General features: G+C 38.6%; 2 protein-coding genes, 1 long non-coding RNA gene and 1 pseudogene across 4 annotated transcripts; 3 read left to right on the top strand and 1 right to left on the bottom strand.

The window, feature by feature from the left end:
• The first annotated feature begins 490 nt into the window (after nucleotides 1-490).
• On the top strand, nucleotides 491-8,989 carry LOC137742133 (uncharacterized). The gene is made up of 20 exons (XM_068481894.2): nucleotides 491-1,975; nucleotides 2,357-2,560; nucleotides 3,264-3,368; nucleotides 3,481-3,546; nucleotides 3,676-3,840; nucleotides 4,257-4,331; nucleotides 4,417-4,571; nucleotides 4,967-5,102; nucleotides 5,180-5,249; nucleotides 5,331-5,458; nucleotides 5,553-5,609; nucleotides 6,322-6,507; nucleotides 6,599-6,691; nucleotides 6,883-6,968; nucleotides 7,054-7,120; nucleotides 7,214-7,280; nucleotides 7,359-7,495; nucleotides 7,708-7,799; nucleotides 7,923-7,989; nucleotides 8,379-8,989. The coding sequence occupies exons 1-20, from the start codon at nucleotides 749-751 to the stop codon at nucleotides 8,541-8,543; spliced, it is 3,348 nt and encodes a 1,115-aa protein (XP_068337995.1). The 5' UTR covers nucleotides 491-748; the 3' UTR covers nucleotides 8,544-8,989.
• An 811-nt stretch (nucleotides 8,990-9,800) lies between these two features.
• LOC148692607 (uncharacterized) lies at nucleotides 9,801-10,527 on the bottom strand. Its single transcript, XR_015953477.1, has 2 exons — nucleotides 10,296-10,527; nucleotides 9,801-10,202 (listed from the first exon to the last, which is right to left on the bottom strand). It is a non-coding gene; the product is annotated as an uncharacterized LOC148692607 (long non-coding RNA).
• Nucleotides 10,528-11,037: 510 nt separating this feature from the next.
• LOC137742085 (uncharacterized) lies at nucleotides 11,038-19,637 on the top strand. Its single transcript, XM_068481830.2, has 20 exons — nucleotides 11,038-12,464; nucleotides 13,036-13,239; nucleotides 13,848-13,952; nucleotides 14,093-14,158; nucleotides 14,252-14,416; nucleotides 14,809-14,883; nucleotides 14,967-15,121; nucleotides 15,484-15,619; nucleotides 15,694-15,763; nucleotides 15,872-15,999; nucleotides 16,089-16,145; nucleotides 16,760-16,945; nucleotides 17,076-17,168; nucleotides 17,363-17,448; nucleotides 17,538-17,604; nucleotides 17,696-17,762; nucleotides 17,842-17,978; nucleotides 18,288-18,379; nucleotides 18,504-18,570; nucleotides 19,030-19,637. The coding sequence occupies exons 1-20, from the start codon at nucleotides 11,238-11,240 to the stop codon at nucleotides 19,192-19,194; spliced, it is 3,348 nt and encodes a 1,115-aa protein (XP_068337931.1). The 5' UTR covers nucleotides 11,038-11,237; the 3' UTR covers nucleotides 19,195-19,637.
• A 1,142-nt stretch (nucleotides 19,638-20,779) lies between these two features.
• On the top strand, nucleotides 20,780-22,168 carry LOC137741565 (ethylene-responsive transcription factor ERN1 pseudogene; annotated as a pseudogene). The gene has a single exon (XR_015953639.1). The product of XR_015953639.1 is annotated as an ethylene-responsive transcription factor ERN1 pseudogene (transcript).
• The last annotated feature ends 1,163 nt before the right edge of the window (nucleotides 22,169-23,331 follow it).

Here is a 23,331-nt window from a genome sequence, read left to right as displayed (position 1 = left end):
ATATTATTACTTTATTAGCTTCCGCACGTGCACATGGCTACGTCACCTTCGTGTGACGGCCAGCACGCTCCGATCTCGGTCGGGGTGTGTCAGGTTGAGTACATAAAGAATGATCGACGACAAAATTCTTCCATAATGCAAGTTTCTATCACTAAATTTCTTAATTTTTAAATTGTATAATACACAAGTTTATTTATTTAAAAATTCTAATTTAAGTATTTAGATAAATTTCTACGATTTATGTTAAATTAATAAAATATTTAGTCAAATTAATTAATTTTTGTCACTTGAATTGTTATGAGAAAATGGAAATGAATAATATTCATAAGCATTTCTGTTAAATTAACAATATTAAATATAACATAAATTGATAATATTTAGTGATATAAAAATACATTATGTTAAATTAGTTTTGTTTGCACTTTAATTGTTACGAGGATATTCAAAACTTAGAATTTAACAAACGATCAAGCATAATTTTGATAAACGCATTCTTTAATGATTTAAATTAAAAGAATAATGTACAAGAACGCGGTCTTTTGCCAACGAGGGAGCCCCACTCTCCTACTCCCACTCCCACTCTAAACGCACCGTACCCTGTCGCCGCAGTCGACACCCAAAAAACCCTAAATTCGAAAAAGTTAAGTGAGAGAAAGAGTGAGAAGAGGGAGATAGCCGGCCACCTTCCTCGTCATCCACACCCAAAGTCTCAAAAACCCTACCTGCAACTCTCGACTTCGCTGCAGCAATGGCCGAGTCGACTCAGCTACAGCAAGCCCAACTGGCGACGATTCTCGGTCCCGACCCCGCCCCTTTCCAAACTTTAATCGCCCACCTCATGTCCTCCGCCAATGAGCAGCGCTCCCAGGCCGAGCTCCTCTTCAACCTCTGCAAGCAGACCGATCCCGACTCCCTCTGCCTCAAACTCGCTCACCTCCTCCAGTTCTCTCCCGCCGCCGAGGCCCGAGCAATGTCCGCCATTCTCCTCCGCAAGCAGCTCACTCGCGACGACTCCTACCTCTGGCCCCGATTGAATCCGACTACCCAATCCTCGCTGAAGACGATTCTCCTGACCTGTATTCAGCAGGTGGATAACAAATCCATCTCCAAGAAGCTCTGCGATACAATTTCCGAGCTCGCCTCCGGAATCCTGCCCGATAACGGGTGGCCGGAGCTCCTGCCGTTCATGTTCCAATGCGTCTCGTCCGATTCGCCCAAGCTTCAAGAATCGGCGTTTTTGATATTTGCTCAGTTATCGCAGTATATCGGCGACACCATGGTGCCGCACATAAAGGAGTTGCACGCCGTGTTCTTGCACAGCCTGGGGAACTCGCCGAGCCCTGACGTTAAAATCGCAGCTTTGAACGCCGTCATTAATTTCATCCAGTGTTTGACAAGCTCTGGCGATAGGGACAGGTTTCAGGACCTGTTGCCGGCGATGATGAAGACGCTGATGGAGTCTTTGAACAACGGGAACGAGGCCACAGCACAGGACGCTCTTGAATTGTTGATTGAATTGGCAGGGACTGAGCCGAGGTTCCTCAGGCGGCAGATTGTGGAGGTTGTTGGGGCAATGCTACAAATTGCCGAGGCGGACACCTTGGAAGAAGCAACCCGGCACTTGGCAATTGAGTTTGTAATCACCCTTGCTGAGGCCAGGGAACGTGCTCCAGGGATGATGAGAAAGTTGCCGCAGTTCATAAGCCGATTGTTTGCCATTTTGATGAGGATGCTTCTGGATATTGAGGACGAAGCGTCATGGCATACAGCTGAGAGTGAAGATGAGGATGCGGGTGAGACTGGTAATTACAGTGTTGGGCAGGAGTGTTTAGATAGGCTTGCCATATCTCTGGGTGGGAATACCATTGTTCCCGTGGCGTCTGAGCAGTTGCCCACTTATTTGGCTGCCCCTGAGTGGCAGAAGCACCAAGCTGCTTTGATTGCTCTCGCTCAAATTGCAGAGGGTTGTGGCAAGGTATCGATTGTTATCATATTGTTATTCATGAATACTATTTCCCGGTTAACTAAATGTTGTTGGTTAGTTACACTACAATAGGATTAGTTGTTCAACCACTTTAGATGTTTTTCAGTTGAAATGATAGAATCTGGGAAATATACACCTTGATTGTCAATGGTTATTGTTTCATTCACACTTGACACACATGAATGAAAGTTTTAATTCCGGATACAATTAAAGTGTAGGGTAAATTGTTTGCACACATACACACACGTCTACGTCATCAACTATGGGAAAAGTACAGCGGCAGATAAAGCTTTTGTGCAGCATGCTGCTTCTTCCAGTTAAAATCAACTTTCATCTACCTTTTTGTTAATATTTTGGTTTTTGGCGTTTCAGGTAATGATTAAAAATTTGGAGCAAGTGGTAGCAATGGTCTTGAACTCATTTCAAGATCCCCACCCTCGTGTAAGGTGGGCAGCGATTAATGCAATTGGGCAGTTGTCTACAGATTTGGGTCCAGATCTGCAAGTTCAATATCACCAAAGGGTGCTCCCGGCATTGGCTGCAGCTATGGATGATTTTCAGAATCCCCGTGTTCAGGTTAGTTGCCGATTGTGTTTTCTGGTTCTCTTTCTGATTAATTGAATTGGTGAAGGATTTGGTTTTTTCCATGCTAGTGTCATCCTTAACCTACCATAACTAACACTCTTTACCAAAAATGGTATGGTTCATGTTGACCTTGTCACCATAAGACAAATACTGACAGACAGTTTCTCTTCTTAACGATTCTTTACAAGTTGTGCACTGTAGAGCATTATGGTGTGTATAAAGTTGCTTTAATCAATAATATAATTAGATAGTGTATCTCACCTGACGTCTACTTATGGAAAGTGTCATTCTTTTAGAATCATTGCTTTCTGTCCTGTTAATCTTTTATTTTTTGGGATGCGAGAATCTACATCTTACTTACTGGGATGTAAACTTGTATTAATGATTTGACAAAAAAAAGAAAAAAAGAAAAAAAAAAGACTTGTATTAATGCAGTCTTATTATGTTGAAGTGAAAAAACAATTAGGCTTTCATTCGTGAGCACTATTTCTTGCAACGTACAGTAGGAAACAATGTGTCATGTGCTTTAGTTTTGTGAGCTTGAGTTGCTTTATATCCTGAATTTGTAATATAGGGTGATTGCTTTTGATATAATATGACATGCCCATTTTATTAGCTCATTATCTGGACCGTATTATTGCATGTGCTAGATTATCTATTCATTAGCATCCTCTTTGTAATTTGATATCTGCAGGCACATGCTGCTTCAGCATTGCTCAACTTCAGTGAGAATTGTACTCCGGATATTTTGACACCTTATTTGGATGGAGTAGTGAGCAAATTGCTTGTACTTCTGCAGGTATGTGCTTCTTAAGAAAATAACATATTCATCTAATAAAAACACTTGCATAATAATAATCTTGTTGAACTAGTATTAGTTTACGTTCTTTTAAATATCATGTCTCATGCAGAATGGCAAACAAATGGTGCAAGAGGGAGCCCTTACTGCTTTAGCATCTGTTGCCGATTCATCTCAGGTATTGTTTCTATATAATGCGTTATTCTTGTTTAATATATATATATATATATATATATATATATATTTGTTTTTTTTTTTAAATTTTTTTTTTATGTATGATTAAGTTTGATGGTAATTGGATTTGTAGGAGCATTTCCAAAAATACTATGATGCAGTTATGCCTTACCTGAAAGCTATCTTGGTGAATGCAACTGATAAGTCTAACCGCATGCTTCGTGCGAAATCGATGGAGTGCATTAGCTTGGTTGGAATGGCTGTTGGAAAGGATAAGTTTAGGGATGATGCGAAGCAGGTAAGACACTCTATCTTGTATCCATTTTCACTGTATCAGAGCCTCCTCGTTTTGGAGTTCGTATTGAAATAATTATCTTGCATACCACTGGTTATGGAATGGGTGGAAAAGTATGGACGCTTTGAAGCTTTGGTTTCTTAATTCATTTCCCCTAAGCCCCTCACGTCGCAATAGAAATTTGATTTCATTGGAATTGTAACTTTTCCTTTTTCACTCTACAGTTTTCAAATTATATGTTTAAGCTCTTTCTGTTTCTTGTATGGGAATGATAAATTGAATCTTCAACCTGTTAAAATTTTGCTGCCATTTGAAACCTGTTTGGAATATGCTGCCAATTTCTTGTTTTTTGTGTTTGAACTTTTAAGTTAGCTAGTTATATATAGATACAGATTGATCATACCCTTAATTCTTTGAAGGTCATGGAAGTGCTGATGGCTTTACAAGGATCTGGAATGGAGGCAGATGATCCAACTACAAGTTACATGCTACAGGTATGTTCTTATTTCTTAAATTGCACAAACATTACTATACTTCAAACATAGTATTCTCAATAAAAATTGATCTACAATGGTGTAGGCATGGGCAAGACTGTGCAAGTGCTTAGGACAAGATTTCCTACCCTACATGAGTGTTGTAATGCCTCCTTTGCTTCAGTCTGCTCAACTTAAGCCAGATGTAACCATTACATCTGCAGATGACAATAGTGATATTGATGACTCTGATGATGAAAGGTTAGAATATTTTTCATTCTTTTTTATGTAAGTTCAATACCAACAGCCATGTATAATGTATGTGAATGTGATACTATTAGCCATTTCTTGCTATCCTTCCTAAAGGTTTGTTATAAATGCATCTGGATTTATTGTTGGTTCATATCACTTTTACCACATTTACATCATTATCTACATGCCGCAAAATGGATAAGCATAATGGCTTTGACATCCATATATGATGTTTCTCTTCTTGAACCTTTGGATGATTATTTGTGTAATGTACCAATTTAGCAATTTAAAGTTTGGAAGGTGTAGTTAGAGTAATTGAATGGAGAAGATAAATACATGTAGCAGTAGTGTTATTATGCTGCTCTTTAGTAGCTGTCTCTCTAAATGTTGCTTTTCCATTACAGTATCGAAACAATTACTCTTGGGGATAAGAGGATTGGAATCAAGACTAGTGTCCTAGAGGAAAAAGCTACCGCTTGCAATATGCTTTGTTGCTATGCTGACGAGTTGAAAGAAGGATTCTTTCCTTGGATTGATCAGGTCTTTCATGGTGTATCATAATTATTTTTCTTACCGGCTTCCTATGAATGATACTTAAAAATGTCATATTTGTGCAGGTTGCCCCAACTTTGGTTCCACTTCTTAAATTTTATTTTCATGATGAAGTTAGGAAGGCAGCTGTTTCAGGTATACTTTATTTGGGTTTTCTCCTTCTGATAAACATTTAGTTGGAGGTTTGATAAAGAAATATCTATTTTTTGTCTCTAGCAATGCCGGAGCTGCTGCTTTCTGCAAAATTAGCCATAGAGAAAGGGCAAGCTCAAGGTCGTAATGAAACCTATATAAAGCAATTGTCTGACTACATTGTTCCAGCTCTGGTGGAAGCATTACACAAGGTTGTTTATTGTTTGTCATTTAAGGTTCCTCGATCAGGGTGTAATGATATGATGTTTCTCTGAAGTATGAAATGAGAGTGCAATTTGTGTGCAGGAACCTGATACAGAAATCTGTGCAAATATTTTGGATGCATTGAATGAATGTTTACAGGTATGCCACATTTTAAAGAAATTTATGAAATTTCCTTTGAGGCCTGGTTTAACTTTTGGTACTTATTCTGCACGAGTTTAGCTCTGTGGTGATGGAATAGCTAAACCTGGGTTGGGCACCTTGCACAGCGCACCAAAGTGATTTACGCTTCTGACCTGGGATCGAGCCTGCCTCCTTAGAGTGCGCGGTGTCTCTCCCATTGGAAGGTTGGTAAGCTAGAGCTGATGCTTTGGTACTGTTCCAGCAAGGGTCACCCTATCGGGTGAGCTTTACTGGTCTCTCGGAGAGGTACCCGATACTCGGAAGATCCGGGATGAAACCAGTGAATTCCCGCAGTTGTGAGAAACGAGGGAAAAATGTTGGCTTGGACCAGTGGTCTATGTATCCTGAATGCAATACTGGATACTCGAGTTACCCTGTTTTTCCACTTTTGTTTAATTTTAACTTCTTGCAAAAGAAAAAAAAAAACTTCAGTAACTATAATAAGACTAGTATATTATTATATTTTTTTATATTAAACTTTGACTTGAAGACAGTTAATGCACCGTAATACGGTTATATAGTTGTTACCCTACTGTCTTAGAAAAATGTTTTATTTGAGTATATTCATACTTTTTAGTTCAAAATTCAATAACTTCATTTTGGAATTTCCATCTTTATCATTGCTTGAATATGACACCATTTAATGCATTCTTTGCATCTTTTGTTTCAGATAGCTGGACCACTTTTAGATGAAAGCCAGGTCAGATCCATTGTGGAGGAGATAAAGCAGGTGATCACTGCCAGTTCAAGTAGAAAAAGAGAGAGAGCAGAAAGGACCAAAGCAGAAGACTTTGACGATGAGGAAAAAGAGCTAATTAAAGAGGAAAATGAACAAGAGGAAGAAGTTTTTGATCAAGTAAGTTTTTTCAAATACAATCTTTAAGTAGCCCATCAATGATATTGCTGATGTTTTCATTATTTAATTGAACAACCTTTTTTAATTCCAGGTGGGAGAAATCTTAGGAACTCTGATTAAAACATTTAAAGCCTCTTTCTTACCTTTCTTTGACGAGCTAACATCATATCTAACACCAATGTGGGTAAGTTTCGTCTCAAGGAAGCTTCCCTCTTTAAGATTCCAACTTATTTTTTTTGTATTTGCTTATCATTCCCTCTGATTGTCATTTTGAGGAACCAGAATGTTCATTTGTAAAATCTTATGTTCTGTTTTGTCAATCTTTGATTTCAAGTTAGTTTCTTTGTTTTTTAAATAATGCATCCAAATCAACAGGCCAAGGATAAAACACCTGAAGAGAGAAGGATCGCTATATGCATCTTTGATGATGTTGCGGAGCAGTGCCGTGAAGCAGCTTTAAAGTAAGTTTGTTCTATTAGAAATGTTTGGGTGGAAGTAATTCATATTATTATGAACTTATCTTTTGTTCTGATGTTGTTGGGTCAGATATTATGACACATTTCTTCCTTTTTTATTGGAGGCCTGCAATGATGATAACCCTGATGTTCGACAGGTCTGATCTCAGCAATTTATTTTAAAATGTATAAGGGTGCTTTTTTCCCGTAAGTGTTATGTGATTCTTTTTGGTTTTGTTTTCCCTTTTCAGGCAGCTCTATATGGACTTGGTGTCTGTTCAGAGTTTGGCGGAATAGTAATTAAACCCCTTGTCGGCGGTAAGTCTGCTTGTATTTCTTACAGAGTTGGAATATTTCTGATTGCTTATTGTAACACTTTCTGATGGCTTTATCCAGAGGCTCTTTCGAGGCTAAATGCTGTGATTCAGCATCCTAATGCCCTGCAAGCTGAAAATGTGATGGCATATGACAATGCTGTTTCTGCTTTAGGAAAAATATGTCAATTTCATCGTGACAGTATTGATGCAGCTCAGGTACTAAACTTTATTTATTTATGTTGTGACATCTGAAATTCATTTGTTTTGTTGTCACTATATGCAGTGTGTGCTCTATACGGTGTTTTCAGAAAACTTTTTTATTACACTACTGTTTTGTCCTAACTTTTATTTCAAGAGTTATTGAAATTTATCTTTCAAATCTTTTATTTCTTCGCATTATGGTCTGACAACTTTCTGTCATTTGGCAGGTCATTCCGGCATGGTTGAACTGTTTACCAATTAAGGGTGACTTGATTGAAGCCAAAGTTGTCCATGACCAACTTTGTTCTATGGTTGAGAGGTAGAGCTTCAGCTGTGTTTTACTTTGTGCGTAATCCTATTACTTGTTGCCTTTTCTGCATTTGAAGTTTAGAACAACATTACCGGTGAAATTTAGAGGTGCACCTTTGTAATCCATCTGCAGGTCTGACAGAGAACTTTTGGGTCTCAACAATCAGTGTCTTCCCAAAATTGTTGCCGTGTTTGCTGAGGTTTGTGATCTATAAAATGATTTAGCACTACTATGCCAAGTATTTTACACACTAAGAAAATCATGATATTTGATATTCTCTTTTCCTCAGTAACGCGCATATCTCATTGTTCTGTTTCATTTATTTATTTTGATGTGTGTGTTTTCAATGATTGCTATTGGCGTTAAGAAATTATAGGCACATCAGTTGTGATATGGGGATTGATTAACTGATGTGATAAAGTACAAGTTTACCAAAATTTATTTGCCTAATTTGCTTTGTTTTACTGGCCTTGCTGATAGCTGTAAACTTTTTTTCACAATGATATTGTCCCTTGTTGATTTTGTTTGTAATACATATTCAAGAGTGTGAGAATATTTACTTTGGAGTGTATGATTGTTCTCTCGTAGGTTCTATGCGCGGGTAAGGATTTAGCAACGGAACAAACTGCAAGCAGAATGATTAATCTGTTAAGGCAGCTTCAGCAGACTTTGCCGCCAGCTACATTGGCCTCAACGTGGTCCTCCTTGCAACCTCAGCAACAGCTTGCACTGCAATCTATCCTCTCCTCATAAGTGATTGTGCATATTTCTGCTTTGGGATACACGGATCCTGTCTTGTGTGGTAATTATGTCACCAATTCTTCTCCTTAAGATGGTTCCCGTAGGTTGGTTTTGCAAAGCGTGGAAGTCATCATTGCGATTTGATCGTATACTCCTTTTGGTAAGATGTGTACATGCAGGTGTTAATTATTAGTGCAATTTTGAGTCTTAAGAGAAAAGAAGTGTAGGTGATTGTTGTTGGGGAGGGTTGTTTTTGTGGGCACGCGCCTGAGGTTCGGGAGTGTTGTTGGTCGACAAATTCTTGTTGCATTTCTGATCTCCTTGTGTTTTAATGTATTCTATGCCTACTTTTTATAGTGTGAATCTGTTGACTAGAGGTTGAGAGGTTGATTCTTTCATTGTGTTGGCAATTTTGATCGCAAAAGGCAATAAATTTGGCCATGCTTTTTACAGTGGTAGATGCTCTTGTGTTGTGTTGTGCTGGATTGAGCTTCCTCATCTCCCCCACATTTTCCTCTGTTTCTAATTGAAGAATAGTTTAAAATTTGAAAGAAAAAAAAAAGTAGTCACCGAGCGGGTCTGTAAATTCGCAGAGCTTGTTTCTCAACATTTTGAGTATGAACAAATCTTAGTTCGACACAATTTGTTTTCATGATACAAACAGCTTTGAGTTTGGAATACTTCAGAAAAATTTGGATTAGAACCATCATAATTCTTGTTTGCATTTTAATTTTGCAAAAAATATTCGAATTTGAAAATTTCGAGTTCTCATGTGAAAATTTTACTTTTAAAATCGGAAACATCATTTCAACTTGTACACGTAAGTTATGGTACATATGAGAAGAATGAGACGCAAGAAATCGGATAATTAGTGCCATCTCTCATGTACATCAAATATTTATTGTGCTTTACATAGTAATCTTAATGTGTCACGCGATAGATTTATACATTGTTTTTTAGAAATAGACTAATACTAAATGGAGACAATTTATCCGTAAACTCCAAAACCGATGTTTACTTGAACCATAAAAGTCGCATACTTAGACTTTGTTTGGTATTACATTTTTCCATCAAAAGGCTGCTTCAATTTAAAGAGAAAACACTAAATTCTGTTTGATAAAAATTTATTGGCCTAGAATACCCCTTATATAAATGAATGAGTAATTTTCTACAAAATAAGGAATGAAGGAGACTCGTAAGAGAGGGCATTGTGTTAGAAGGATACTTTTCAAAACGAACAATTCTGCCGGAAAAAAAAAAAAAAAGGAATAAAGTGTCAAACCAAGAGCAATTACATTGGCTTTTCGCAGGAACTCCTGCTAATTGTTCAGCAACCAACTTTTGTTTTTCTTAAAGTACAACAAAAGCTTTTTTAAAAATAAACACATCAATTCTTTTCTGTCATCTTATATTTTTGATACAATATTTTATAATATTGATATAAAAATTAACATTAAATTGTTAGGTAGTAGAGTGATTCTTATTTAAAAGATTCCCTTTAGCATTTTTCAATATTGAATGGATGAAGGCATATGCAATTTTGCATCTTTTCATAACCGCATAACTAACTGGCTAGCCTAAATGGATGTCGTCAAGGATATCGGCGGGTAGGTTCATTAGCCTTGAATCGTTCCTGCAGCAGGGACTCAATGTCCGCTGGCTCCTTGCCATCTCCATTCCAAAACACAATTCTAATGTCAGAGATCAAGCAATTGCGATGACGGAATAGCACGAAATTAACTGAAATTAGGGTTTAGGAATTACCTTGAGAAACCAATTCCTTGATTTTATGCCGGTGGTTGGTCTGCGGAGGTGGACTGGTGGAGGTGGAGGCAATTAAACTGGGAGTAGAAAGAAACTAGAAGGGAAGGTTTAAATACTAAAACCCTACCATTTCCCCTCTCTACAATTTCGCTCCGAAATTTAAAATTTTCAAACCCCGTTTCGGTTTTTCATTTTCGTTTATGGACCTATTATTGAGGAGAAAATAAATGTTTAGAAATCCTTTCCTTTTTAACTCAAAATATTGTTTTGCTTTGTTGAAAAATGGGAAAACAATTAAAAATTCAGAATTAGGAAGACGGCCAATCAAAGGGACTTTATGAAAAAGTTGGGCTTTGCTTTATAAACTGGTTGGCCCACCTATTTTCCACAGAAATTATATATTTTTTTGATAATTAATAAAATTCCAAGATATGATTTTAAAGAACTTTAACGAAAAACTATCCGATACTGTTTATTTTAACGAAAAATCATATTTTTATATTAAAAAATTAATATTGATACTATTCACTTCACCTTTTATTTTGTCTTTATCGTTAAAACTTAAAATTTTCAAATTATAATTTTATACCATATTAAACAAAAAAAAATGAGTCCCTTCTCCCTTCCCTCCAAAAATAAATTTTGGTGGGAAAATTATAGTCATAAATCATGATTGATAACCGACCCACGCCCAGCTAATCATCCATTGGATAATTCCTTGCATTTCTTCCTTTATTTAGGAGCCCCACTCCTCTGCTCCGGCTCCTACTTTAATCCCCCGCACAATTAAACTCCCCAAATATCCCAACTTTTGATTTGATTCAAAAGTCTAGAGAGAGAAAGTGAGAGAAAGGGCATCTTCTCTTCGCGGGTTCACCACTGACTCCAATCCACACCCAGCGCAGAGCAGGCAAGAACCCTAAACAACTGCACCTGGTTCCGATGGCCGAGTCGACTCACTTACAGCAAGCCCAACTGGCGACCATTCTCGGCCCCGACCCGGCCCCTTTCCAGACCCTAATCTCCCACCTCATGTCTTCCGCCAACGAGCAGCGCTCCCAGGCCGAGCTCCTCTTCAACCTCTGCAAGCAGACCGATCCCGACTCCCTCTCCCTCAAGCTCGCCCACCTCCTCCAGTTCTCCCCCGCCGCCGAGGCCCGCGCCATGTCCGCGATTCTCCTCCGCAAGCAGCTCACCCGCGACGACTCTTACCTCTGGCCCCGATTGAATCCCACGACCCAATCGACGCTGAAGACCGTTCTGCTCACGTGTATTCAGCAGGAGGACACCAAATCTATCTCCAAGAAGCTATGCGATACGATTTCCGAGCTGGCCTCCGGGATTTTGCCGGATAACGGGTGGCCGGAGCTCTTGCCCTTTATGTTCCACTGCGTTTCGTCCGATTCGCCCAAGCTTCAAGAAGCGGCGTTCTTGATATTCGCTCAGTTATCGCAGTACATCGGCGACACCATGGTGCCGCACATAAAGGAATTGCACGCCGTGTTCTTGCATAGCCTGGGGAATTCGCCGAGCCCCGACGTGAAGATCGCGGCTTTGAACGCTGTCATCAATTTCATTCAGTGTTTGACCAGCTCTGCGGATAGGGATAGGTTTCAGGACCTGTTGCCAGCGATGATGAAGACGTTGATGGAGGCTCTGAACAACGGGAACGAGGCCACCGCTCAGGACGCTCTTGAATTATTGATTGAGTTGGCTGGGACCGAGCCGAGGTTCCTGAGGCGGCAGATTGTGGAAGTCGTTGGGGCTATGTTACAGATTGCTGAGGCCGATTCCTTGGAAGAAGCGACAAGGCACTTGGCCATTGAGTTCGTCATCACTCTGGCCGAGGCCAGAGAGCGTGCTCCTGGCATGATGAGGAAGTTGCCGCAGTTTATAAGCCGATTATTTTCCATTTTAATGAAAATGCTTCTGGATATTGAGGACGAACCGGCATGGCATGCGGCAGAGAGTGAAGATGAGGATGCGGGTGAGACTGGTAATTACAGTGTTGGGCAGGAGTGTTTGGATAGGCTTGCCATATCCCTGGGTGGGAATACCATTGTTCCCGTGGCGTCTGAGCAATTGCCTGCATATTTGGCTGCCCCTGAGTGGCAGAAGCACCATGCTGCATTGATTGCCCTGGCTCAGATTGCTGAGGGTTGTGCCAAGGTATCAATTTTTATTTTAATAGTTGTGCAATTATTTGTGAAATTGTATATCCAGGTTAACTGATTGTCATTAGTTAGAGACATTATGCTTGGGATAGTTGCTTGTCCAATTTTTCATGGTTCCGCCTTTAACCACATTTTGAATACTTAACGTGCCTTTTCTGTTGAAGTAATAGAGTTGAGTTTTGGTAATAAAAGAGCCTAGGTTTTTGACACGTGTTGAATGTGCTATTGTGTGAATTCGAATGGATAACAGGTTAGATATGTAATGAGAAACATTCGTTTGAAATTATTCAATGTTTGTACGGTTTGATAGTCACATTCACACTTGCACAATATGAATGAAAAGCTTTCAGGCCAGATACAATACACTTATGTAAGATGTTTGCATCTTACATAAGCGATTGTATATTCCTACTATGCAGTTTCCGAGGGGGCACTTTTATATCCTTAAATAAGTGAATAGTACAGCTATAAAGTACTTTTGTGCAGCTTTCTAGTTAAATGAATTTCCATTTATTTTGTTAATGACGACCATTAGTCTGTTCCTTTCATTTTTATTTTATTTGCAGGTAATGATTAAAAATTTGGAGCAAGTGGTAGCAATGGTCTTGAACTCATTTCAAGATCCACATCCTCGTGTAAGGTGGGCAGCGATAAACGCAATTGGGCAGTTGTCTACTGATTTGGGCCCAGATCTGCAAGTTCAGTATCACCAACGGGTGCTCCCGGCATTGGCTGGAGCTATGGATGATTTTCAGAACCCTCGTGTTCAGGTTAGTACCTGATCGTAGCATCCGATCCTGTTTCTAAATAATTGACTTGATATTCAGTTTTATTATTTGAATGGTATGGATTTGTATCCTGCAATGCAGGTCACCTTCGTCATGCACTAGAGGGTGACCACAAGACTATATTGACTGGCACTTTCTCATCTTAAGGATTCTTTACAAGTTGTGTACTGTAGAGCATTCTAGTGTGTATAATGTTCTAAGTTGCTAGTCATCTTATGTCCTCGACTTCAGTAGAGCCGTTACTTATTTAGTTCACTTTCTGTTTCTGGTTAATGGGATGTTTGAATGAGTCCACGCAAAAGTCATATGTGCTTGACTGCATGTTTGTGGTTGATGTTGTCACATTTTTTTTAAGTATGGACTTTTTGAAAAGTACAGTTTGAAAACTAATCGTTGGCCTTTTGTTGCGACTTGTGAGCTACCATTGGCATCTATAGTTGCAAGCTATCCTCCATATGAGGTTCTTTATTTTCTGAATTTGGAGGATAGTGATCATTTGGTGCTTTACTCAGCTCATTATCAAGATCATGTAATTAAACGTGCAAGATTATCTATTCATTGCTTCCTTTTTTGTAATTTGCTATCTGCAGGCACATGCTGCTTCAGCAGTGCTGAATTTCAGTGAGAATTGCACTCCGGATATTTTAACACCGTATTTGGATGGAGTAGTGAGTAAATTGCTTGTACTTCTGCAGGTAATGCTTCTCAAGATTATGTGTGTGCGTGTGTGTATGTGTATATACAAACACCCTATTCATGATGTAAAACTTTACTTAATTACATGCTTTTGAACTAGTATTTATTAATTGTGTCTGATTTTTCACGTTTCATGCAGAATGGAAAACAAATGGTGCAAGAGGGTGCCTTGACTGCTTTGGCATCCGTTGCTGATTCATCTCAGGTATTGTATTATAATATGTGATATTATACATGAAATTATTATTTTTTTATATATTTTATGGATGATTAAGTTTGATGGTAATGGGATGTGTAGGAGCATTTTCAAAAATACTATGATGCAGTTATGCCTTACCTGAAGGCTATCTTGGTGAATGCCACTGATAAGTCTAATCGCATGCTTCGTGCCAAATCGATGGAGTGTATTAGTTTGGTTGGAATGGCAGTTGGAAAAGAGAAATTCAGGGAAGACGCTAAGCAGGTAAGGCATTATACATTTGAAACTACGTTTACTTTATTGGACCTGGGATATGAATGGCTATTTGATGGATGATGGTTTCATGTTATTTTTTAAGGTGCTTGTTCATGCAGATCTATATTTTGTTATTTTGAACCATTTCATACCTTAATACCTCCAATAGAATTTTTATTTTATCAAAATTCCGAAATTGACCTGTTCTTTTCCTCATCTGCACTCTCCTTTGCTCAAGTTATATGCTTCAGCTCTTTTCCGCTTATCAGTTGGGAGATTAAAAACTGAGTCTTTCAACCTGTGAACATGCCGCTGCCATTTTGGCCAATCTAAAAACCTAATAGAAAAATGCTGCTGCCAAATTCTCTAATCACAGACTGGTGTTTACTGTTCATCTGAAGGTCATGGAAGTGCTGATGGCTTTGCAAGGATCTCACTTGGAGACGGATGATCCAACTACAAGTTACATGTTACAAGTATGCCCTTATCTTATAAGTGCACTAAAATTACTGTACTAATGCTTATTGTTTGCAATAAAATTTTATCTACAATGTTGTAGGCCTGGGCTAGACTCTGCAAGTGCTTAGGACAAGATTTCCTCCCATACATGAGTGTTGTAATGCCTCCTTTGCTTCAATCTGCTCAACTTAAGCCAGATGTAACCATCACATCTGCAGATGACGAAAATGATATTGATGACTCTGATGATGATAGGTCTGAAACTTTTCTCATTTCCCTTTTTACGTAAGTTCAATACCAACGGGCATGTAAGATATCTCAAATGTTGCATCACTACCTATTTCTTGGTATCCTTCCTAAAGTTTGATATGTAAGTACCTGAATCTAGTGTAGAAACTTTCACTGCATGGATAACCAGTGTCTTTAACGTCCACATCAACTTTTTTATATGCTTCTATACTTGATAATTATCTGGTTCAGTTATCAATGTACTGATTTAGAGTGTTTGAGGTGTAGTTTTGGTGAATGAGTGTAAAAGATACCAAGATCTGGAAATAGTGCTGTTATGTAGCTCTGTGTTACTTCTTCTCTTGCTAAAAGCTGCTTTTGTGTTACAGTATGGAAACAATTACTCTTGGAGATAAAAGGATTGGAATCAAGACAAGTGTCTTGGAGGAGAAAGCTACAGCTTGCAATATGCTGTGTTGCTATGCTGATGAGCTGAAGGAAGGATTCTTTCCCTGGATTGATCAGGTATCCAATAGTGTCACGATTATTTTTTTTTGTCCGACTTTGGTTGCATACTTACAAAGGTCATATTTGTGTAGGTTGCCCCAACTTTGGTTCCACTTCTTAAATTTTATTTCCATGAAGAAGTTAGAAAGGCAGCTGTTTCAGGTACCCTTAATTGTTAATACTCAATGTTTTTATTTTCTCTTTCCTCTACAAATTTTGTTTGAGTTTGCTCTGTTTCTTAATAAAGAGATATCTACTTTTTGTTTCTAGCAATGCCGGAGCTACTGCGTTCTGCAAAATTAGCAATAGAGAAAGGGCAGGCTCAAGGTCGTAATGAAACATATATAAAGCAATTGTCTGACTACATTGTTCCAGCTCTGGTGGAAGCGTTACATAAGGTTGTTCAGTGTTTTTCATTTAAGCCTCCTTGACCATGGTGTAATGATTTATATGTTCTCTGAAGTATGAGATTGCAATTTGTGTGCAGGAACCTGATACTGAAATCTGTGCGAATATATTGGATGCATTAAATGAATGCTTACAGGTTCGTCGTTTATTCTTGAAGAAATTTACTTTTTGCACTCATTCCGCACCAACTGACCAATTCAGTAGTGCTGGAATTGCTATATTTTTCGTTGTAGAGAAGTTGTCAATACACTCATGATTAAATTTTTAATTGAGTACTGGATACTAATCATGTTCCATGCTATGCCACTTCTGTTTTATTTTCTTTTCATTGCAGAAGAAAATCATCGGTTTGATTTGAAAGAACTTTTATAATTAAATCTATGCCTTTTAGATTTTGGGCTTGAACTTGGAAATGCTGGCAGTCACTGCAGTATAGTGAAAATCATTGGTTTGATTTGAAAGAACTTTTATAATTAAATCTCTGCCTTTTAGATTTTGGGCTTGAAATTGGAAATGCTGGCAGTCACTGCAATATAGTACTACTTACTTTGTTTTGTAGTAGCCAATCCTTCATTTTAGTTTGCACGGAAGCAGTGAATGAGCCAACTGTTTTGGGAGAAATGTTTTGTTGAGTTAATCAGAATTAGCTTTGTTCAAAAGACAAAAATTTGTTTTTGTGTTTTCATTTTTATATTGTGCATCATTTCTTGTGTATGGCCCCATTCATGCGCCTTGTATCTTTGCTTTCAGACATCTGGACCACTTTTAGATGAAAACCAGGTGAGATCCATCGTGGAGGAGATAAAGCAGGTGATCACTGCCAGTTCTAGTAGAAAAAGAGAGAGAGCAGAAAGGACCAAAGCAGAAGACTTTGATGCTGAGGAACAGGAGCTGATTAAAGAGGAAAATGAACAAGAGGAAGAAGTTTTTGATCAAGTGAGTTTTTTTTAACACAATCTCTAAGTAGCTTGTCAGCAATTTGCTGATTTTTTAATTTTTGGGCCAGCATATGCAGTGTGGGACTTTTTGTCCTGTTTCTCTTCAACACATTTTTTAATTGTTTCAGGTGGGAGAAATCATTGGAACATTGATTAAAACGTTCAAAGCCTCTTTCTTGCCTTTCTTTGATGAGCTATCATCATATTTAATGCCTATGTGGGTAAGTTTCGTCTCACGGATGCAGCCTTTTTTTCTGTTCCAACTTTAGGATTTTAGTTGTTTATGTTTACTCAAACGCTCCTTAGAAAGCTTCACTTCAAGGAAGTAGAATGTTAATTTTTTTGTCAGCCATTATATTTGAGCTAATTTGTTTGTCTTCTTAACTATGTTATTCATTTCGGGTTCTAAACACAGGCCAAGGATAAAACACCTGAAGAGAGAAGGATTGCAATATGCATCTTTGATGAAGTTGCAGAGCAGTGTCGTGAAGCAGCTGTAAAGTAAGTTTTTTTAATAGAAACGTTCAGATTTTACTTTGAGTAGTTCTTGTTTTCTGTACTCATATTTGGTTATGATTTGGTTGGATCAGATATTATGACACATTTCTTCCTTTTCTGTTGGAGGCTTGCAATGACGAAAACCCTGATGTTCGACAGGTCTGATCTCAACAAACTGTTTCAATAGGCATCAGGTTGCTCTTCGACATTAGTGTTAAGTGGTTGTTTTTGTTTTATTTTTATTTTTCAGGCAGCTGTATATGGACTTGGTATTTGTTCAGAGTTTGGTGGAGCAATAATTAAACCTCTTGTTGGCGGTAATTCTGCTTGAATATCTTAAATAGATGAAACATTTATGTATGTTTGTGAGTAACATTTTCTTGTGGCTTTATACAGAGGCTCTATCAAGGCTGAACGCTGTGATTCAGCATCCTAATGCCCAACAATCTGAAAATGTAATGGCATATGATAATGCTGTTTCTGCTTTAGGAAAAATTAGCCAATTCCACCGTGACAGTATTGATGCAGCTCAGGTACTAACTTTTATTTTCTCTGTTGTCATATGGTTTGATCAGAAATTCTTTCATTGGTGTTGTTGTGGAATATACGCACAAAAGTAAGGAGTCTTGACTATGAGTATACGACTACTGTGCTGTGTAGCGCTCTCTAATATAATTTTTGTGCGCACGTTCCTCAATTTAGTGCAACACTATAGTTTATTATAATATATCTTGCCAACTATCACTTTTAAGATTAATAATCTTTCTTTTGTCAGTTCCATTATTTTTTTTTTTTTTTTTTCGGGGGGTGGTATGGATTGTCATCCTTTCGGCATTTTGCAGGTCATTCCTGCATGGCTGAACTGTTTACCGATTAAAGGTGACTTGGTTGAAGCCAAAGTTGTTCATGACCAACTTTGTTCTATGGTAGAGAGGTAGAGCTTCAATTTTCTTGTACTTGTGCCTTGTTCTGTTACTTGTTGCCTTTTCGTATATTTAACTTTCAGAATATCATTACCAAACGAATTCATAGAGGTGACCCTTGTAATCCATCTACAGGTCTGATCGGGAACTTTTGGGTCCCAACAATCAGTATCTTCCCAAAATTGTTGCAGTGTTTGCAGAGGTTTGTAATCTAGAAACTAAATTAGCACTCTTAAGCTATATTTCTGTGTCATATATCATGATCAAAATCGATGTTTTTTCATTAATACATTTCTCAATATTCTATTTCATCAGTTTGAACATATGTATCTTATGTACTGATTATTATTGAGGTGAAGCAATTATCTTATGTACTGATTATTATTGAGGTGAAGCAATTATAGGCACATCATTTATTGTATGTATGGTACAGATATGTGCACACCTTGGTCAATTGAGCCATTTTTCCGTTGTGGCAAGATTTAGGGACTAATTAACGAACTAGTATAACTGTAACCTAAATCTAGGCTTTCTTTTTCTCTTCTAATTGATATCTTAAACAATGCAGGCAATCAGATGGCTCCAGTAAATGCATGTTTTTTGTAATATGTTTTCAAGCTTTCCAGAATATTTACTTTGAGGGTTATGATTATTCGTGTAGGTTCTATGTGCCGGTAAGGATCTGGCAACTGAACAGACTGCAAACCGAATGATTAAACTGCTAAGGCAACTTCAGCAGACTTTGCCACCAGCTACATTGGCTTCAACGTGGTCGTCCTTGCAACCCCAGCAACAGCTTGCTCTGCAATCCATCCTCTCCTCATAAATACTTTGGCTTGCATTGTGCACATTGCTGCTTTCAGATGCACTGTTCCCTGTCTTGCTATGTTTCCCATCAGTCATTTATGTGAAAAGTTTTACAGCGGCCCGTCAGCATCGATTCAGCGTGGAAGTCATTGGTGCGGTTTGGTCAAACCATTTTTTGTAGGGTGTATATGAAAGTGTTAATTTATAGTGGCGATTTTGAGTCTAAAAGAAAAGAAGACTTGTTCCTGCTCGTGAGGGTTTCTTTCATTTTCTTTTTTGTTGGTGCCCGAGGTTATGAGGGCTGTTGGTGAGAAAATTCTCGTGGGAGTTTTGGTCTCATCCTGTTTTGTATTTTCCTATACCTGCGTTGTAAGAATCTGTTGATGAAATTATCGATGGCGATTCTTTCGTTATGTTTTCAATTTTGATCCCCAAAAGGCAATAAAATTGGCTTTTATGGTATATTTCAATGGTATGCTATTGTGTTGGATGTGAACTGGCTATCACACTTTAGGGTAATTCTGAGTCATCCTCGAGGAGTGCAAGAGTTTTTGAGCACCCAAAGACGATGATATGTCTGGTTCCATTTCTTCGAGAAACAGTGCCAAGAACAAAGCTTTGTTCCTCAAAGATATCTAGGAGTTCTTGGAATCCCGCAACCAAAGAGAGCTAGTCTCAGAATTGAACCCGTCTCAAGGACCCTAGAGCCTGAGAAGTAAGCGTTCGAGGCTCGGACAATCCATTGCAATCCAATTCTATCCAACGCTGGTTATGAGTTGAGACCTTCGAATCTTATCTATTCGTTTGGTTATTCGTTTTATCTTTTTTATTATGAATATAAATGCAATGCAAGTCAAGTATTTGGTATGTTTTATGTAATACTGAAAAAGGATTCCACCAAACAAAAGAGAGCATGCAGCATCAGATTCCTTCCTTCGCCATCAAACCTCAAATTCTTTCGATACAAATGCAATGCCAGCTGTCGTTTCTATTTTTTTTATTTTTATTTTTTATGAATTCATTTGGAGGGGACCATATTCGTGCTCCATGTGTCATGCCTTCGTGCTCCCACGACTTTCGATTCTCTCTCCGTTGACCAACTGCTTTGGACCTTGGTGGTGGTGAGGAGTGACCACGACAACTACCCAAACCCTTACGGTTACCGTTGGGGTGGGTCATGGATGTCATGTGGATGAGACATGAATAGAGTTGACTGAATTGAAGAAATTGAAATTTCATCATAAAATCAATTGACAACCTAAGTTATATTTCAATTACTTGTAAGCACATGCAAAGTCCATTCTTTACTGTTAACACGCAGCTTCATGTGTAACGACTTTTCCAGTCAAGCAAGCGAAAAACACAAATCATGTGAATAGTTGATAATGTTAATAGTATATAGATAATTGATCGACATCTTTGCTATTAAAATATTATCCATCAATGCTACTAACAATGTAATTGATTTAGAGTGAGCATTGAGAGATCAGTCATCCTTAATAACGAACAAATACAAATTGACGTGCTGAGTCTGCTGACAAGGGAAAGAAAACGAGCTTCCCATTACTACCAAACAGAACCTTTGCCCTGTTCTACCTTTTTATACAAGTCACACCCATTTTTGCTCTTTCATTCATTCACAACTTCGCTTCAAACATTCCTATAGAACATGAAGCCCCGAGGGACCAACAGGGGTGGGAGCTTTTAGAATCCAAAAGCACTTTTAGTTTTTTTCTCTTCCTTCTATCAAACGCTGTTAAAAGCTCTTTGATTATCTGAAATCACTTTTAGCTCTTCCAGAAGTATTCTCAAACAAGCTAAAGTTCTCACTTTCAGCCTCTTCCATGGAACATCAAGCCCCGAAGCAGCAAAAGGGAGTCTTAGCCAACAAACAAAGAAAGTTCAAAGAGAGGACCAAATCCAAGTGCAAGTTCGTCGGGGTGAGACAAAGGCCATCCGGGAAGTGGGTTGCAGAGATCAAGGACACAACAAAGAAGATAAGAATGTGGCTTGGAACCTTTGAGACTGCCGAGGAAGCTGCTCGAGCTTACGACGAGGCTGCTTACCTTCTTCGGGGTTCGAATACCCGAACCAACTTCGCCACTCATGTCCCTTCTAACTCTCCACTTTCCTTGAAGATCAGAAACCTCCTCAACCAGAAAAAGAGCTTGAAGCAATGCCCTGTAAGTTCCACCCCCAACAGCTTAAATTCCACCCCTACAGCTACTAGTACTAGAACTAGTAACAAATATACCTCTTTCAGTGACGGTTCAGCTATCTCCATTGCTACTTTTAGTGAAACTTTTCTGCCTAATTGCAAAAGCCAGAAAAATGTTCAGGTGTTTGATGATGCATATAGACCAGACATTAGCAACTGCATTGATGATCTTCAACCAGGGTTGTTTCGTAACCATTTTGGTCTCCAGTGGCCACTCTTAACTGGGTTTGATCAGCTTCCAATAACCCATGAAGGGATGGATTTAGCGAAAGGCAATGCTGTGACGGTGCAACCTAGTGTTGCAGTAGAGCCAGAGGTGACGGAATTTGAGTGCTTGGAGGTAGAAAGGCAGATGTCGGCTTCATTTTATACAATGAATGCAGTGAATGAGTACTTTGACAATGAGTACAATGCCGGTGATGCTCTCTGGGATCTTCCTAGTCTCTCTCAACCGTTCTGCCTAGGCTGATGGCCTTCACCATTCTGAGTATTGTTTTATTCTTTTGAAATGAGTGAATTGAGGGGTTAGTCTTGAGAGTTTATGTTTAGTGTAATTCTTTTGAAAGCATGAGAAGTGTAGGTAGCTGAATGATATCAATAGCTTGTACTTCCTATCTGCTATTGCAGATGAGTTTCAGCTTTTCTCTGAGTTTGATTAACAATTGCATTGATTTTTGGTAGCATGAAATTAAGATGCAAAAGGAAGAACATCCTGAGAAGTTGCGTGGAATGAGTATTGTAATGATTCTGATTCCCGACTTCCCTGCGTTTACTAAAACATGGGTATTGAAATGATTCTGATTCCTTACTTCTCCTGTGTTTACTAACTCGTATGGAATATAAAAAAAGTGGGGGTTATACATTAAAATCCGTAATCTGTTACCTGAATAATTAGGGATCATATCAACTACAGGGTTGCTAGTTAATCCCATTCTCATGCCTACTTTCCCCTTCTTGATTCACGACCTCCTCCATTCCAAGTAAGTAAACATGCCGTAATATATCGATATTGGAGAATCACTTATCTGATGTAGAACAATTATGTTCGATCCACAATTTCTAACGCGATATTACAAGGCGTTCAATTAATATGAAGAAGCGGAAATGAGAACAGTTGGTGCAGTTCACAGCTATATAACGACCACAGGACAAAATTACCATGACTAATCAACCAGGTTTATCTGTTGTTAAAACATCATATAGCTGCAAACTGATGAAAGCGAAAATTTATCAACGAACCACATTTTAAAACAAGTACAAGCTCCCGGTCTCTCAATGTTAAAAGAGATCCCAAGTTCGAATCTCCTCTTCCAAAACTATCATACAAAAAAAATTCACGTGTCCGGTTCACCTTAACATGTAACTGTATTTCAAGACAGTGGATGGCGTACCAATGAATGATATTAAGTTATACCATGAAACCGTCTTGAAGGAAAAATGGGGAAACAACATGCCAAACAAATTTCGTCATATAAGGCCATCTCCAACCGACCCAGTCAAAGGGTCATAGGGCTAAAAATAGCTACAAATGACACGAAAACCGTCTCCAACTAAGGGCTAGGCCAAAGGGTTTGTGGGTCCCATCGGGCCCAAACCCCAAATTCAGGCAATGGGCTGGCCATTTCCAGCCAGCCAGCCAGCCAACCCTCCAGCACCAGAATGTCAAGCTTGACATTTTGCCAGCCCTTATTTTGCTCCAGTGCCAGAATGTCAAGTTTGACATTTTGCCGGCCCTCCAACTCCAGAATGTCAAGTTTGACATTGTGCCAGCCCTCTAGCTAAGCCCATTTGAATGCCAACGGCTACCTGGTGTCAACATGACACCAATTAGCAATGGCTAGCTAATGTCAAGTTACCGTTGGAATTTGAAATCTTTTTTTTTGGATGAATTTATAAAAAAAAAAAAAATCTAATTTTTTTTTCCTATAAATACCTACA

The sequence above is a fragment of the Pyrus communis genome, chromosome 11 (assembly GCF_041283825.1).
Source record: "Pyrus communis isolate YQ-2024b chromosome 11, ASM4128382v1, whole genome shotgun sequence".
NCBI classification, from domain to species: Eukaryota; Viridiplantae; Streptophyta; class Magnoliopsida; order Rosales; family Rosaceae; genus Pyrus; species Pyrus communis.
The sequence above is the reverse complement of the archived record's forward strand: the minus strand, read 5'-3'. Positions and strand labels throughout refer to the sequence as shown.

Excerpts from the sequence above, each read along its gene's own strand:
- LOC137742085 (XM_068481830.2), top strand. The coding sequence starts at position 11,238 with ATGGCCGAGTCGACTCACTTACAGCAAGCCCAACTGGCGACCATTCTC. Across the intron at positions 14,884-14,966 it reads CTACAAGTTACATGTTACAA|GCCTGGGCTAGACTCTGCAA; the intron begins GTATGCCCTTAT and ends ACAATGTTGTAG. Across the intron at positions 18,571-19,029 it reads TTGTTGCAGTGTTTGCAGAG|GTTCTATGTGCCGGTAAGGA; the intron begins GTTTGTAATCTA and ends TTATTCGTGTAG.
- LOC137742133 (XM_068481894.2), top strand. The coding sequence starts at position 749 with ATGGCCGAGTCGACTCAGCTACAGCAAGCCCAACTGGCGACGATTCTC. Across the intron at positions 4,332-4,416 it reads CTACAAGTTACATGCTACAG|GCATGGGCAAGACTGTGCAA; the intron begins GTATGTTCTTAT and ends ACAATGGTGTAG. Across the intron at positions 6,508-6,598 it reads AGGAAGAAGTTTTTGATCAA|GTGGGAGAAATCTTAGGAAC; the intron begins GTAAGTTTTTTC and ends TTTTAATTCCAG.